This window comes from Dichomitus squalens (genome assembly GCF_000275845.1).
Source record: "Dichomitus squalens LYAD-421 SS1 unplaced genomic scaffold DICSQscaffold_2, whole genome shotgun sequence".
Taxonomy (NCBI): Eukaryota; Fungi; Basidiomycota; class Agaricomycetes; order Polyporales; family Polyporaceae; genus Dichomitus; species Dichomitus squalens.
The window spans coordinates 834,300-850,029 of record NW_006766884.1 but is presented as its reverse complement, the minus strand read 5'-3'; the positions used below and the strand labels follow the sequence as shown (position 1 = coordinate 850,029).

The window sequence follows — 15,730 nt, the reverse complement described above, 5'->3', positions numbered from 1 at the left end:
GTCGTTGGTCCAAGCAGAAGGGTGTAGATCTCATTGCCGACGTCATGCCGTCACTGTGAGTGATTTTGTCAAATTGACTTCTAACTGGAGGGATCGACGCTGACGCCGCTCTAATAGGCTCGAGAAGCGTCCTTCCATCCAGCTCATTACCGTCGGTCCCGTCATCGATCTCTACGGTCGATTTGCGGCGGAGAAGCTCGCCCGTCTCATGGAGATGTACCCTGACCGGGTGTACTCGAAGCCGGAGTTCACTGCGCTTCCGCCGTATCTGTTCAGTGGTGCGGACTTTGCTCTAATTCCCTCGCGTGATGAGCCGTTCGGTCTTGTTGCCGTCGAGTTCGGTCGTAAGGGTGCTCTTGGTGTCGGTTCTCGTCTCGGAGGTCTTGGTCTCATGCCTGGTTGGGTAAGTGACTCTGCCGTCTCTCTCACGAAGCTGCTACTGATCCCGAACGTCTGCAGTGGTTCCCTGTGGAGTCGACGTCTACGGAGCACATGATGTCTCAGCTCACAAAGACAATCAAGATGGCTCTCAAGTCAACGGAAGAAGAGCGTGCCATGCTCCGTGCGCGGTCCGCTGTTCAGCGTTTCCCTGTTGTCGAGTGGCGTCAGCGCATGGAAGACTTCCACAAGCGCAGTATCAACATGAGCCGTCATGTCGCCGGCCCAAACGCATGGAGGCCATCGGACGCAAACTTCAACCCGACCACGCACGCTCAGGAGCCATCGAGTTGGGAGCCCGAGTACCAAGCTTACCCTTCGCAGCCGGACTGGGACAGTCGTAGCATTGCTGAGAGCCACAGCCCTCGGTTTAGCCTTAGTCCCGCATCGCCGGGATCACCCGGACAGTGGAGCCAAGAGTCATTGACTCCTGGTGGCGACCCGCACCTGATTGCACCTCCTCGCCTGGTCCCTCACGGACGTAGAGGCTCTGTTAGCACTGACGTCTCAGAGAATGACGGCGACTACTTCTCTCACAACCCCAACAGCCCTGGAGAGACGCGACAGGACTTTGGTAACTTCTTGGAACGCGCAAACAAGACCATCGCTCGTGACCAGAAGCATGCGCCCGATCCGTTCTTGGATGCGGCCCCAACGCGCCCCTTCGGTGCTCACTCGCGCGTGTCCTCCGTCGAGTCGATCGCGTCTATCGTCGATGAGAAGCAGAACTCGCCTTTGAATAAAGCGATCGCTTCGGTACGTTCTTGTGTTCACAGTTCCTAGTAGCTCAGACTTACGTCATCATCGCAGTTCACTGATTCCGACGGAGGGGTCGCCTCGGAGTTCGTGCAGAAGCTCCAGATGCTCAACGCCCACAACTCGAAGCATGAGCTGTCCATCGAGAAATACCTGATGAAGAGCGAGGAGGCATTCTTCGACAAGGTCAAGAAAGACAAGCTTTCAAGCGCTGCGAGTATCCGTTCGTCCCAGCGCGATTCCGTCTGGGGAACACCAGTGGCCTCAACATTCGACCACTCTCGCCCTTCGTCTCCTAGCAATACTTCCTTCGCTGCGAGCGGCATGAACCTCAACGGCGAGTACAGCGGCCCCCTTCCCAACGGTAACGACGTCGTCATCATGACTGGTCTTCAAATCGCTCTGTCACGAGAGGTCTTCGGTTGGCCGTTGTACACAATCATCATAGCGCTCGGACAGATGTTGGCGGCAACTAGTTTCCAGATCACACTGCTTTCCGGCCAGAATTCGCAGTCGAACCTTCAGCTCTACGTCCTCGGCGGTGTCTTCCTTGCATCTTCTGTCGTCTGGTACACCCTTTTCCGCATGAAGCCTTCCGTGTATGTCCTGTCGGCACCATGGGTCTTCTTCGCTCTGGCCTTCTTCCTCATTGGTCTCCCATCTGTCACCGCGAAGTTGAACGTCGCACACGTCGCGTTGTCTAGTGCTGCGACCTGGGCGTATGCTGTTGCCTCTGCAGCAGCCTTCTGCTTCTTCGGCCTCAACTTCGGTGAGGAAGCCGGTGCTGCGACGGAAGTCTGGATGTTGCGTGCGTGTGTCGTCCAGGGTTCCCAGCAGATTTGGGTCGCTGCCCTGTGGTATTGGGGTTACAACCTCGATGGCGTCGGCCAGGACAACCTCGCGCCGTGGTGGATCGTGCTCATCGTCTGGCCTCTGGCCGTTATGAGCTTACTCTTCGCTTACCTCATGCTCTACGGCTTGCCTGGTAAGTTGACGTGATGCAGGCAAGAGAAGCCAGCTAACCAATTCTACTAGATTACTACCGTCAGACGCCGCCTAAGGTACCAAACTTCTTGAGAACGCTGTTCCGCCGGAAGATCGTTCTTTGGTTCCTTGGTTCCGAGATCCTGCGCGACTATTGGCTCAGCGGGGTAAGTTTGATCGCCGGCTTGTATGTTCGCATGCTCTGACGATTTCGCTGTTTCTAGCCCTATGGACGCAACTGGAGCTTCCTGTGGAACGTGCCCATTCCCAAGTGGCAGATTGCGGTTCTTGTGGTCGCATTCTTCATCTTCGTCTGGGCTATCATGATGGGCATCCTCACCTGGCTGAGCAAGACGCACACATGGCTCCTGCCTGTCTTTGCCGTCGGTCTCGGCGCGCCAAGGTGGTGTCAGATGCTCTGGGGAACGTCCTCGCTCGCACTATACATCCCATGGGCAGGCCACGCGGGACCATACCTCGGCATCTCGCTCTGGCTCTGGCTCGGTGTGCTCGATGCCATTCAAGGTGTTGGTCTCGGTCTCATCCTCCTTCAAACACTCTCCCGTCTACACGTGTGCGCAACGCTTGCCTTCGCACAGGTCATCGGTTCAGTATGTGTCATGGTCGCCCGCGCAACGGCACCGAACCGTATCGGACCAGAGAGCGTGTTCCCAGACGCGGCGCAATGGGACTTCGAGGACGGCCTAAAAGGCAGCCCGCTCGCGTCCGCACCGTTCTGGATTGCCCTCATCTGCCAGCTCGTGATCGTCATTGGTTACTTCTGGTTCTACCGCAAGGAGCAGCTTGGTAAGCTACTCTCTCCTCCCTCTCTGCCTCGATTGTGCGCAACGACAGATGCTAACCGCTTTCTCTCTTATAGCCCGCCCATGATCACGACTTGTAAAGAGACTTGGCATTCGCATTACTCATGGACACTTCCATTACTTATCTTACAAGGGCATCTCACATACGCATGGACTCTGGAGTTAGTTAGATACTGGGTCGGACTTTTCTCTGTACTCGCGCCACATAGTCGCTCCACACACTCTCTACTACACCTGTGTCATAGACTAGAGTATTTTGCATAATGTCGCATCTCCCGGCAGCAAACAAACGTAGCCGCTTTCCCTATTGCATGCACTGCCATTCCCTGTCTTTCCTGCGTTGTGATGGCACCAAAGGTTCCTCCCATTCGCACAACTCGGCAGGGTGGGGGATGTCAATGCCATGAGGCAGCGCAGAACCCGGGTATATACATGATCTGAACTTCTACGGAGTAAACAAGCGCAATATCGTCCATACGAGCGAATGTACATTTAGCGAGTGAGTGAGCGGTACACTGCGCTGGAAAAGGACGACGCCACGACCGACCGACTTACCCGACGAATTATTTGCGGTCAGGGGGGAGGCTGAAGTCATTCATGTAGTGCCCGTACATGCTGAGGAATGTGCCGAGGCCCTGATGGACCTCCGCCTCGAACGTCTCGTGCGGGTACGCCTCGCCGTCGATAGAGAGATAGCCCTTGGGCGCGAGCGGCTCGACGCGATACGCGTACGCCTTGAAGTAGTGTTGCTGTTGTCGTGCGTCAGAAGATTTGATAAACCACACAAAGCGACATGGACGCCCGACGGCCGGGGCGAAAGTCCGTCAGTCAGAGATGCGTGTAGCTATTCGCAAAAAGCGGGATGCGTGAAATGGGGGGTACGCACGATGTCCATCCAGTACTGCTCGCCGCGCTCCGAGCCGTCCATGCCCTTGATCATCGCCAGGCGCGTTGTCTGCGGCGGGAGGGGGCGGTCCAATGCGAGGCGGATCGAAGACCCAGATTCGCGTCCACAAAACAGAGCAAGCGTCGTCGCATCGCCGTCCCAGCACCACGACAGGACAGGTAGGTAATTGTCGGTAAAGATGACACCCCGAGACGTCAGCCAGGACAGACGCGATTCGGCAGCTGAGAACGCACCCTTTCAGAAATGACGACGTCGATCAGTCCGTCGTCCGGATGCGACACAGGGAACTGCATCAAGTCTTTCGAGACGAACGGGCCCTTGCCCGCGTAGACGTACATGACAGGCTTGGCGAACGTGATCCACCCGTCCCCGTCCACGTCCGCGCCGGGGCCTATGTGCTTGAGCTCGGGAAGGCCCTTGGACGTCGGAGCGGCGGAGGCGTTGTATGGGGAGGCCGCGGTGCCGTGCACAGCTTGGGCATGCGCGCGGACGGCGTCGAGGGTCTCAACCATCTTGTATTTGTCGGACTCGGCGACCTTGATCGACACGCGGTAAGGGTACGAACGGTGCTTGATCACTAGGGACGCGGGTTAGATGTTGCCACGTCGAAGAAGTAGAATCGCGGACCCTCGCGAAGGAATCCAACGACAAACCGTCTGGACGCGGACAAGTTGAGCGATGCGTGTCAGCAACAGGAGGTACGCGGCGTACTGTGAGCCCATGAACCGTAGGTGCTCGGTGCCGAGATCGAGATTGGCCATCACGCCTAGGCATGAGGTCATGAACGAGATGGTCCTCTTCCCGTTCTGCAGGATAGACACCAAGTCGATGCTCATCGGGTGACCTGAAAGCCAAAGCGGTGAGGAACACGGTTTCCGCGGGGTCGAGGAAGCTTACCCTTGATGGCGTTCAAGGCGGCCATTGCCAGATCCTTCGCAGCCTTCGGAGTGAATATTCTAAGTCGCGGGGGAACGTCTGAGGGAATTCGGGGGCCCACCTCTCTGCCGAGCAAGTTGTTCGAGGAACCGTTACCCGACCCCGTCGGAACCGGTGTGACTGGCATGCGAAACGCTCTCGCAGGGTCGGCGTGCGCAGCGAAGCCGTTAAAGACTTCGTATATGCTGCCGTCCCCGGACAATACGACGACAGCGTCAAAATCATCAAGGGGAAGAGCCTGTGCGATCTCCTGGGCGTGTCTTGCTCGCGAGGTGACTGAATGGAGGCACCGTCAGCTTTGCCCAAAGGGAGGGTAGGGAGAACGATGCGCACAAGTTACGGCCACATGGCACCGCGCGGCGCGGAAAATGGGCTCGACCCTCTTGCGGAAGTGCTTCGCGCCTTTGCCCTGGAACGCAGATATCGCGTAGGCTCAGACTGATCACAGGCCACAAGGAGAAGGATGCTCACCGGCCCGCTCTTGGGGTTGACGATCACTTTGAGTCGTCTGCGCGGCGTGAGGCCTGGGAGAGTGAGATAACGACCGGCGGAGGCATGACGAGAACGCGATTACCATAGTACGCTGAGTGCATTACGGAGGAGGTGAAGGCGGCTGCCGAGTCGATATCTGCATCGGGCACGACGCCTGCGACATGGACGAGAGACAAGGGGGACTTGCGCTTCTTGGTTGCGAGAACGGAAATCTGGAGGCGGTTCCCGTCGTCTATGCCGGCCCAGAGCACATTTCGAAGAGACGTGCGAACGAGGGGCCATTTCTCTGCGCGGACGCGTCAGACGATGCGGTTGCAGCGACGCGTCCGGAGATGATACTCACTGTTTGCTGGTTGTTCCAGTACAAGCTCCTTCTCTGTGAGGGTGAACTTGGAGGTGTTGGTGCCCGAGCCGAGGTAGAGCGAGTGAGATGCCATGGTTGGCGGAGTCGGGGCGCGGGGTCGCGGGGATGGATGTAAGTAAAAAAAGTCAAGCAGAGCGGGTCAGGGGGGCGGCCGTCGCGGGCAGCATTGCTGAGGAGGCCGGAGGAGGAGCGGTTGCATATCCGACCCGTCCGAGCAGCTCGCGTCGCTGATTCCGAGTCGCCGGCGCCCGTCCCTCCTCAGCACTGTGACGTCACACTCGCCCTGGCCTGCGTTACCACGCCCTGTCACAGCGTGACAGAGGCCTAGGGCGGGGTCACGGACGGCGTGCGCCCAGACAGCCTGGCGCCGGACGCGTCTCTCCCTTGGTCTCTCCCACCTGTCTCCTACCGTCGACCCCGTCGCTCCCGCTCCCATGCCCAACGCACCCCCCCAGCCCGTCGCTGCCCCCGCCAGGCACCCCGCTTCCGCGCCAGCGCCCCGCGACGCGGACGCCGCGCCCTCTTTCGACGCCCTCCTCAGACACATCCGCCAGGAGGTCGCCCGCGTGTTCCAGCTTCCCCCAGACTCTCGCGCGAAGGAGGATCAGGCCATCCTCTCGCTTGCTGTGAGTTTTCCTTCCTCCATTCCACCTGCCCCTTCCTCACTCCCCGCGCTCCCTCCAGCACCGCGCGTTCGCTCGCTACGGTGCCGCCGACAAGGCCGCGCTCCCCCCGCCCCTCAAGCAAGTAGACGCCTACCTCAAGGGCCCCAACCAGAACGAGTCTCTCTCTCACTACCTCTATGCGCGTCGCGCGGACCTCGCTCTCGACGACATCGACTCCTCCGATGGCGACGACAAAGACGGCGTCGGCGAGCCCTCTCCCGACGACGACAGAGACTCTGATGAGGATGCCATCGGCTCCGAACACCCAAAGAGCCCCAGCTTGGGTCCGACTGCCAGTCTCGCCGGTGCGCAGCCCCTGCTTGATGCTCGCCTCCCCACTCCCTCACCTTCTTCTCCACGCCTAACTACAGGTACTGCGGGCAACACCACTGGTACGTCTCTCGCCTCTTTCCCATCACCACGCGCGTCTCACACCCCACCTCGCCCACCAGTCTCCAGTCCGGAGCCCCGGAGCACGGTCAGTGCGCCCGCTCAGCAGAAAGCAGACCAGAAGAAGTCCGCCTCTGCCTCCGCCTCCGCTTCCGCTGCGAATGGAGTAGTACGTCGTTTCTCCGCTTCGAAACCTCGTGCATATCGTAATCTTCTCTACTCGCAAGGACCATACCTTTACCGGCGACGACCGCTGCACCAACTGCATAATGCGTAACAACCCGACCTGCATCGTCAACAGCAGCCGCCAGCGCTGCGACTCCTGCTTCATGAAGCGCCACCGCTGCTCGAAGGTTCTCACGCCCCCCACTCGTCCCTCCCGCGAGACAAAGTCCGCGTCGGTGAAGGGTAAAGGCCCAGGAGGTGAGTCGCGGGCATTGTTTTATTGCAACGCATCCAACCCATTTGGAACACGTCCCCGAATTATCAGACGCACCAGCGGACGCGAACGGAGACAGCGCAAGCGCGCGCGCGCCCAAGCGTAAGCGCACGGCCATCGAGGAAGACACCAAACGCAACGAGTCCGCCGCGAAACGTCCTGCGCGCCCCCAGCGCCCCGCCGCTGCCGCTGCTTCCTCGGCTGCGGGCACCTCCGCATCTGCGTCTGCGCCAGTTCAGCGGCCCCCGGCTCCGAAGAAGCCCCCCATGCAGAATGGCAATGCGGCCGCATCTTCGAGCAACGCCCAGAACCTCTCGCTCGCAGCGCTCGCCGCATCAGCATCACGGGCTGCCCGTGCACCCACTAACACCGTGCCCGCGCACAACTCGCGGCACCAGTACTACCAGGAGAAACTTCAGGTCATCTCCGGCATCTTGGGCATGGTCCAGACAGCCGTGAAGGAGCTGCAGGACCAGGTGAACGCTGATGCAGCTGCTGGGCGCTGAAGCAGAGGCACGGTCGTGCATAGGCGAAGTAACCATGCACGCATGGCAAGATGCTTCACAGCTCATGTCGGCTAGCTGTAGCCCCCCTCCCTCCCTCCCTCCCCTTGCCCCATACACACAAAGTTTAGTCGTGTGCCGCTACCATGCGCTTCACTGGAGCACGCGGAAAACGCGCCATTATGTCGAATGTTTTCTTTGCTTTCGCCGCCGACCCACCACTGCCCCGAGCTCGTACTATTTGGTGTATACTGTACTGTAGTGCTGCTGTTGCTGCCCGCTGCCGCTGCTTGTGTTCTGTCCTAGCTCGCCTACTACTCCGTCTCTCCGTCCCCATGCCCGTGCCAACCCTGACTGGACTCAGACTCGGTTCTCTCTCTCTCCCCTCATATTACACGTGTCCCTGCTTGTGTAAAAGCGGCGTCATAGATGCGCGTGCCAACTAATGCCTCACCGGCGACGGTTGCGCATGCATGTCTGCCGCTCCTGCTGCTCTGGAAATAATGTTCGTGTTCTCTTTGCCGGTCTCCCTCTCCGTCTCTCTCGTCCGTCCGTCCGTCCGTCCGTCCGTCGCCCCCTCGTGCCTCGTCTACCGTCTGCCTATTATTCATCACGTCCCATGAGTCTGTCCTGTCGTTGGCCTGTCAATATTGTATAGCCTGACTTATTCCTCATTACCCGGATCCCATCTGGGAGCGTGCGGTGTCCCGGCGATAATAGTTCCGCAGTGAACTTCAATACTTGCACGGCTTCCCCACCGGCCGTTCGGGCTGGGTTCGCTGGCGGCGATGTGCCCGGTGATCTGTTAAGCGGTAAGTTATCAAGTCTGCGTAACATGGGGATCTCGGGGCGCAGTTGCTCACCGGACTTCACAGGGATAATTACAACCCGTACCCCGTCTACGCCGGTCTTGAAGTCTTCGCCATACTATGCAAGGATAACTCCTAAGTAAGGATACTTGGTACATACTAGCGGTCCTCTACCTGTCCCCATAGGTTGGCCAAACAAGTTAAGCGTCCGAGGACCGCCGACAAGCCTAGCAGCGATTCGAATCTCAAGCGCTTATCGTTCGCTCTCCACCTGAGCGTACAAAGAACGTTTTGTTCCTCTCCCGTCTACCTCCAGCTCCTTAAGCTTAACGACGCGACTAGCGACCACTGACTCAAAAGTCTATTACATCAGCGCTCAAACATTCAAGATGGCTGGTTTCCCTGCGCCACCACTGAAAGACTGGGAACGCGCGGACAAGCTGAACGTCGAGTTTGTTGGCTACGGATGGTATCCGTCCCATTGATTTCAAGTTGTGCCAGAATCGCTGAAAGATAACGACGCCCATATAGGGAGGGAAAACGCGTCATTGTCCGTTTCCACCTCCCGAAGGACCGCAACAACGAGCGCGTCCAGCTCGCGCTTCTATACATGGGACGCGACATGAAGCATTCCAAGAACTGGGCGTGCGAGTTCTGCGGTTCGCTTGTCTTGCTTCCCCTAGGTGTACGGATGGGATTGATAACAGACCATCTCTGTGACATCCAGGCAAACCCTCGCGGGAGACACATGTGGAGATGCTCTCCTGGCAGCACCTCGACCCGCCGCGCCTCGTCTTGTACATACACTTCGTGTGCGACATCGACGAGCCGCACGTCATGCAAGGCCTGACTTCGTGCCACAACATGCTGAACACGATGCACATGGGCCAGCTCGGGCCGATGCCCGACCGCCTGGAGAGGCAGCCGGGCGCGGTGTATGCTCTAGCGGGCAGTTGCGCGTGCTGCGAGCGCGACGAGACCGCTGCGAATGCGCAGACGTTGAAGAAGTGCAGCAAGTGCAAGCTGACGAGGTGCGTGTTGAATGGTGCGAGTTGCCTGTGAGAGATGTGCTGAAGCATCATACATATCCAGGTACTGCAGGTGCGTCCGCCAATGCTGAGACCTGTCAGATGCATCTGGAAGATGCTGACATTTGTTTGTCCACAGCCTCGAATGCCAGAAGAAGGACTGGCCAAGGCACAAAGTTACCTGTAGCCAGATTTACTCGGTCACCTTCGAGAACTGGGAGTGATGCCTGAGGTGAACGATGAGGCTGCTCTCTCTGAGCCCGAGTGGTTCGCTTGCATTACACAAGCGACCGACTGTACAACATCATAACATCACTATAAAGGATCATCGTTCCACGAGCTGTACTGCTACATATTTCAACCCCGAAAATTCATGATACAACGGCACCGTACGGCCGGCGAAGTGATAAGCAACGAACAGAAGAACAACTGCGGTCTACGGTACGACAAAAAAACAACGAAGACAACGCGTGGATTGAGACCAAGCTCCCACATGATAAATTAGCAGATTCCAGCTGTATCTGGACGTGGACCTGCACGGCTCGCCGTCTATAACAGAATGGCGTTCTTTCCTCGTAATCGCCCGTTGTACTGGAACACCTCCTCCACGTAGCGGACCTTCTCACCGCCCTCGTCTTCGGGGAGAGGAGGAAGAGGCTGCGATAGATTATCGCGCGACCGCTCAGAATTCGTTTCAAGGACGCATAAGCTTAACCATACCTTTATCTTCCACGACTTGGTTCTCTCCGGATCGGCCCGACGTTTCTCCTCCGCTTTTCGTGCATCTTCGGCCCTGCGTATGCGGTCCAAGTCTAGATAGAAGCGGGAGACGAGTACAGGAACCATCCTTGTAGAGTGAAGAAACGTGAGCACAGACGTCAACATGAGCCAACAAATGTAACTAACAGGCCGAATATAACACAAGCGACCGCAAAGTTGGCGTCCAGGATGAAGTCTGAAATAATCAGAGTGCTGTTGATCAAGAGCATGGCCCTGCCCGTTGCGAGACCATCAGTATGCAGCAATGTCGAGAGTAAACAGCCATGGACTGACAGAAAGTAGAGGATTCCTTCCTTCAGAACCAGCCGTGCTAACTCGACCATTGAGGACTTGTCACGCCTTGGCGCCAGGTTCCACGTTCGCACGAAGGTCACTATAATCACGATGGCCTCCGAGAGTAGGAGCGGGACATGCGTGAGCAAACCGACTGAAAGGCAGACGTCAGAGGGCTTGAGAATGGGGTAATCGAGGGTGCGATGCGCTTACGGCTAAACCATGCAATCAGCTTCAGCATTGTAGGGTTAAACGTCAGTGCAACTGCTTACTCCGCGAACACCTGGGGAGTGATGTTGTACTCCTCACTGCAATAGTTGATGTTTGAAGAGGGCAATAAGGGGTCGACCTCGATCCAAGTGACGGCAGACAGTGCCTAGTATGGATTAGCCACGCCAGTCGTTCAGTAATACATATTGAAGCAACTTACAGTGTTTGTCGCAACCGGGACTAACGAAAGCACGACGACGACAACAACGACAGTAGCATTGTTGCCACTGAAAGCATAAACCCTCAAGGCGGAGAACACTATGATTTCCTTCCATGAGACTCTCTGTGGAGGAACGAATGAGTTGCTCACCTGCCCAGACGACGTAAAGTAGGATCTGACATGCGGCTATGGTACGCGTCATATATATACAACTACCAACGGATAGATATTAATAGCACCTCAGACGTATTGTGCGTCTCTGCTCACCTCTGGGACATACGTCAGCGTCGAAGTCGAGCTCGAAGCAAGAAGGATCACGCACGAAGGTATTCACAGGTAGCAAGGTAGAGAGAAGAGTCGCCAAAGATTGGAGGAGGCTGATGTACCGGTTGAGTACAAACACCGCCATTGCCCAAGTTCGTTTGTGTTCCGAGACATAGCGAACCTCTCGGTCGAAAGTGATCAAATATTCATACAATAATATAGCTATCGAGAATGTCAGCAACTGTATTGCCAGCAGCAACGCAAGGGGCAACAAACCAAAGCCGGCCAAAGCAGTGTATCGACTCAGCTGGCTAAGGGGAGCATTGTGAGATTGGCTGCCAGGAGCTTGGTCTTGGAGGACGGAAGTTACTCACTCGCCTTGATAGTACTCAAGGATAAGATCACTACCCTCTCCAGGACTGTCAGAACCAGCGGAAGACGACATGTTGTAAGGCGACCCAAAGGAACGAACGGGCCATCAAGGCCAACTGGGATACACCGCTCCTCGCCCGCGGGAGGTATATATATCCGTCGAGAGCGCGCGCGCCGCCATGAGGGGTCGGGCGATGTATCAATGGAAGCCTGCACAACAACAACTGTGGTGAGATTTTCTCAGGACGCCAGTCGTGTCTTTCGTCTCAGTTCGGTGCATCGTATTCGCACCAACGCAGCTTCGCAATGAAGCTTGACCTGTGACACCTGTGCATATGCGGAGTCGGCGAGGAGCAACGTTGGTTGGACAGACGGCAGTCACGGTCCACCGACATTGCTGGCAGGCAATACCCATCTTCTGCCGGTATAAATGGACTGTGAACCCCGTCCAACGGTACTTGCCGTATGTGATACAGAGTGTGATAAAGTTCGACGGGAAGCGGCGTCACTTGCTGTTTGTCGATCATTCCGGCACCCACATCGCCCTATGAGCGGCCGTCGTCCAGCGTCCGCAGTCGCCGTCAGACGGGATTGGACGCCGAAGCGATGCTGTGGCAGGAGGCAACGAAGAGGGGACGCGACGACAGATCTGACTCTGCACTCGCACACTGGATGCCACAACCCCTGTCAGATCGTTGAACCTTAGCCACGAGTACCGCATCCGAGGCTCACCGGCATCGGATGCAGTACGCCGGTGGGCTGCGTGTAAGCTGTATCTAATTGACACGGAAACACGGACACGCTTGATCAATCATGGAGACATACTATACAATATGACCGTGCCCGGGTTCTTCTTCGCAGCGCCGAGTGAGACCTACCAGGTCTCCGACGGTCGGTATCCCTTCTCTGTAAACAGAGAGTCAATATCCTCAATGCCACCCTCGCTGTGGAATCCAGTGATATGTGCAGCAGATTGCGGGTAGCTCGAAGTCTACGCGAAGTCAGCGAAGATCCTGAGAGAAGGTAGGCAGCAGAGTGCGTACCGCCCTGCTGAGATCCGCAAAACGGATAGTGGACTCGATCGCCTGCCGACCCGTCCCTGTCAAAGTAGTCCAAGGCGACTGCGGGTCATGTGTGGTCACAAGATCATCAAGGTCCAGGAAGAAGCGCGAGATGAGAATGGGTGTGAACCTGCCATTGTCATGAGCATGCAAGTTTGGGAGGGGTAAAGTTCCCAACTCACATATTGAGGAAGGGAAGTATCAGCGAAAAGTCATCGACCTCCACAAAGTCGAAGATGATCTGCACGATATTGAGGGACAACGCGATGCTAACGAGTCCCGTTTTAGGATCTTGAGGTGCGCGACACATACCCTCAACCAAGCTTACCTGAAGTAAAGCATGCCTTCTTTCAGAACCAGGTTTGTGAAGGACATCTTCACGTTGAGCCTCTCTGCGGCACGAATGGTGCTCCAAGTCTTGATCCAAGTCACTATAATCACAATGGCATCCGACAAGATCATGCAAGACCTGGTAACCACAGACACTACCATGCGCCTCTCTTGAGTGGACGAAGGGTGATAAGAGACGTGAAAACCTACGCCTGCAAGAAACAGAATGAGTCAAAGCAATGCACGATAGGACAAGTCAACCTACGTAGTCCATGTTATGATCGACAAGTTCATTGAGCCCATGCAGCCTTGAGGAGTGACGGCGACCGGTGTCAGAGTGGAAACGTACTGAAGACGACGTCTCTCGTTAGCATATCTTAAGTCAAATATTATGGGGCTCATACCGCATTGGTGACCGCAGGTACCAGAGCGAGTGCAACGACAATGACCGATACGACCCGATTGCGCGCACTGATCGCATATATACGGATTCCGGCGAAGGCTACTCATAGTTCAGATAGTGCAGCTTTCCGTCTCAAAAAAGGGACTGACGCACCGGCCCACACGATATAGAGAGTGACTTGAAGTGCTTGCATCATCCTGGTCAAAAATACGCAGCTGCGAAAGACATCTTACCCTTGCGACAAACCGGGCAGTGATCAATGCTTACCTCTGTAGAAGTACGTTAACGAGTTCTTCAATTGTAACCTTGAAGACCACTCACAAAAGTATTGACGGTAGGCAACAGCGGACCCAAGACAACCAGGTAGACCAGGATAGTGAGGTACCGGTTCAGGAGGAAAACACATCTTGCCCATGAGAGTTTACGGCCCCAGGCAAAGTGAACTTCGCGGTCGACCGTTATCAGGTATTCATAGAGAATCACCACTGGTATGTGCAGCAAAATCAGCGCGGGTGCGTAGCACGCAACGGGAATTCTTACCAAAAACAGCGAGATCAGTAAAGTTGAAGATCTCCCTGCAAGGTGGTGATAGTCGTTAACACTTTGAGTTCCCATCGACAGGCAGCGCTACCTCACGTGGCAACAAGGTAGCTCATTAAGTCCTGCAGCTCCTCCTGGGAGTCGGCACCGATGGTCGAATCCATGTTTGGTGAGAATTAGAACGAGGGCCGACCATCAAGGCCAACAAGGTGCGATTTGCGGGAGGGCGCGAGTATAAGTGCTGCTAGGCAGCGCCGGCGTGGGCTCTGTCGAGAAGTTCCTGAACAATGCGCTGTCAGATTCCCAAGCCAGCGGTAATATGTCCGCGCCATTTACATGGACACATCATTCGCACTTCGAACATAACGTTTCACAAGGCAAACGCCTATATCTGGTCCGACCCGCTCGCGCTTCTGAGTTACTAGATTGAGCGGTCCTCCTTTGTAACGCGCCCGTAGACTGCTAATCGTGCACTGTGTCCAGGGACTCGGGCTTTGCCCTATTCGCCACAGTGACACGCTATTCGTGATGTAAGTATAGCTATCAGTTCTCAGGGATGCTATTTTGACTTACCATCACGTCGGGCAGCTGTCAAGGATGTGCATCACTTCTCAGTCGCAGTTGCTCGTCAACCATCACACGGCCTAACATGCGGAACACGGATGCACAGCTGATCATGATATGCTGCAATGCAAAAATGCCCCGGTAAGAACACTGCATGCCGGACAGCCGTCTTCCGGCGGAAGGATGCTGGGAAACCAGAGCCGGCGTTCCGCGGCGCACACGACGCCGCCTGTGCAATGACATGACATTCAACATCTCAGCCTAGGATATCGAGTTCCGTAAGCATCTACAGTGCTGCATTAGGCCAGCAGGAAACGTATGATGTCCGTTTGTAGGTCTAGAAGAACCCCTCAGTATTGGTATTGCTTGACGCACACGAATCAAGCGGCATACCATGTATTGCAATGGCAGATCGGATACCTAGAAGGGGGCGACAGCGGCCTCACCTACGAGCGATGCAAGTCGATGAATATGGAGTCGAGAGATGAATTGGAGAACCACAAATCGCTGAGTCTTACTATCGCGACCCCAGTGTTCGGACAAAAAGGCGCCCGCTGCGAAAACCCTTCGTTTTATGTACTTTCCTGTACTCCGATAATGCTCAATTTTGGCATGCAAAAGGAGATGCATATGCATAGACTACGTGCCAAACATAAGACATATTGAAGGAGATACGAGCAATGGAGACAGGATATACAGGGCCTGACCCCAGTGTTCGGACAATTCTCCGCACAGCAGGTCACGATCTGTCACGCTTGCCGACACCTGCCGGTCTTCGGGGAATCCCCGTTCTCCAGCTTGATGAGCCTTAGCCGAGCATCCCGAGCAAGTCGGAGAGTCAAACTGTGGCTGCATTGTCACGCCCTTGAGGGCTGCTTCTTGTTTCTCCTCTGTGTTCCCCTGAGCAGGCCTCGGAAAATTGGGTAGTGAGTAATATGCGTAGGTAGAAATACGTACACGAAATTTGGATGGAAGCGCCCGAAGAGGGATACGAAGCGAGACTCCCGAAGCTTTGATAGGGAAGGGTTGCACCACTCCCTTCCGCAAGATCGCCCCAAGGGCTTATGATATAAATTCAGTTCTTTTTGCTGCTTATTTGGAACACATATGGGCACCTACCTTCCAACTTGCAAGTTTATCGAGTGGACAATGACGGAGATACGGTCGTTTGTCCGAAC

The 15,730-nt window shown here is 56.0% G+C and overlaps 6 protein-coding genes across 6 annotated transcripts in view; 3 read left to right on the top strand and 3 right to left on the bottom strand.

The window, feature by feature from the left end:
* The window catches only part of DICSQDRAFT_77850 (glycoside hydrolase family 13 and glycosyltransferase family 5 protein), a 10,082-nt gene extending 6,755 nt beyond the window's left edge, over window positions 1-3,327 (top strand). The window contains exons 10-15 of the mRNA XM_007361133.1: window positions 118-403; window positions 460-1,194; window positions 1,249-2,179; window positions 2,230-2,345; window positions 2,403-2,985; window positions 3,059-3,327. Coding sequence (XP_007361195.1) covers window positions 118-403; window positions 460-1,194; window positions 1,249-2,179; window positions 2,230-2,345; window positions 2,403-2,985; window positions 3,059-3,069 — 2,662 coding nt within the window. The 3' untranslated portion in view covers window positions 3,070-3,327. The remainder of the gene's footprint in view (window positions 1-117; window positions 404-459; window positions 1,195-1,248; window positions 2,180-2,229; window positions 2,346-2,402; window positions 2,986-3,058) is intronic.
* A 39-nt stretch (window positions 3,328-3,366) lies between these two features.
* Window positions 3,367-5,804, bottom strand: DICSQDRAFT_77846 (uncharacterized protein). The gene is made up of 11 exons (XM_007361132.1): window positions 5,681-5,804; window positions 5,420-5,623; window positions 5,317-5,369; window positions 5,179-5,254; window positions 4,907-5,121; window positions 4,807-4,849; window positions 4,621-4,753; window positions 4,537-4,565; window positions 4,143-4,486; window positions 3,889-3,957; window positions 3,367-3,751 (listed from the first exon to the last, which is right to left on the bottom strand). Exons 1-11 carry the CDS (start codon window positions 5,772-5,774, stop codon window positions 3,566-3,568), a joined length of 1,446 nt encoding a protein of 481 aa, XP_007361194.1. The 5' UTR covers window positions 5,775-5,804; the 3' UTR covers window positions 3,367-3,565.
* A 331-nt stretch (window positions 5,805-6,135) lies between these two features.
* On the top strand, window positions 6,136-8,369 carry DICSQDRAFT_177333 (uncharacterized protein; the record flags this gene model as incomplete). Its single annotated transcript, XM_007361131.1, has 6 exons — window positions 6,136-6,327; window positions 6,386-6,671; window positions 6,738-6,758; window positions 6,819-6,925; window positions 6,984-7,179; window positions 7,247-8,369. 6 exons carry the CDS (start codon window positions 6,136-6,138, stop codon window positions 7,699-7,701), a joined length of 1,257 nt encoding a protein of 418 aa, XP_007361193.1. The 3' UTR covers window positions 7,702-8,369.
* A 468-nt stretch (window positions 8,370-8,837) lies between these two features.
* Window positions 8,838-9,894, top strand: DICSQDRAFT_159041 (uncharacterized protein). The gene is made up of 4 exons (XM_007361130.1): window positions 8,838-8,976; window positions 9,039-9,166; window positions 9,235-9,540; window positions 9,668-9,894. The coding sequence occupies exons 1-4, from the start codon at window positions 8,897-8,899 to the stop codon at window positions 9,757-9,759; spliced, it is 606 nt and encodes a 201-aa protein (XP_007361192.1). The 5' UTR covers window positions 8,838-8,896; the 3' UTR covers window positions 9,760-9,894.
* On the bottom strand, window positions 9,881-11,770 carry DICSQDRAFT_132112 (uncharacterized protein). Its single transcript, XM_007361129.1, has 11 exons — window positions 11,657-11,770; window positions 11,559-11,593; window positions 11,339-11,504; window positions 11,169-11,230; window positions 11,019-11,116; window positions 10,861-10,964; window positions 10,802-10,803; window positions 10,589-10,742; window positions 10,442-10,528; window positions 10,256-10,382; window positions 9,881-10,192 (listed from the first exon to the last, which is right to left on the bottom strand). Exons 1-11 carry the CDS (start codon window positions 11,725-11,727, stop codon window positions 10,085-10,087), a joined length of 1,014 nt encoding a protein of 337 aa, XP_007361191.1. The 5' UTR covers window positions 11,728-11,770; the 3' UTR covers window positions 9,881-10,084.
* Window positions 11,771-12,528: 758 nt separating this feature from the next.
* Window positions 12,529-14,152, bottom strand: DICSQDRAFT_124031 (uncharacterized protein; the record flags this gene model as incomplete). The annotated part of the gene is made up of 11 exons (XM_007361128.1): window positions 12,529-12,645; window positions 12,698-12,845; window positions 12,898-12,984; window positions 13,044-13,146; window positions 13,256-13,257; window positions 13,311-13,393; window positions 13,450-13,547; window positions 13,716-13,740; window positions 13,770-13,933; window positions 13,989-14,023; window positions 14,085-14,152. The coding sequence occupies 11 exons, from the start codon at window positions 14,150-14,152 to the stop codon at window positions 12,529-12,531; spliced, it is 930 nt and encodes a 309-aa protein (XP_007361190.1).
* Window positions 14,153-15,730: the final 1,578 nt, after the last annotated feature.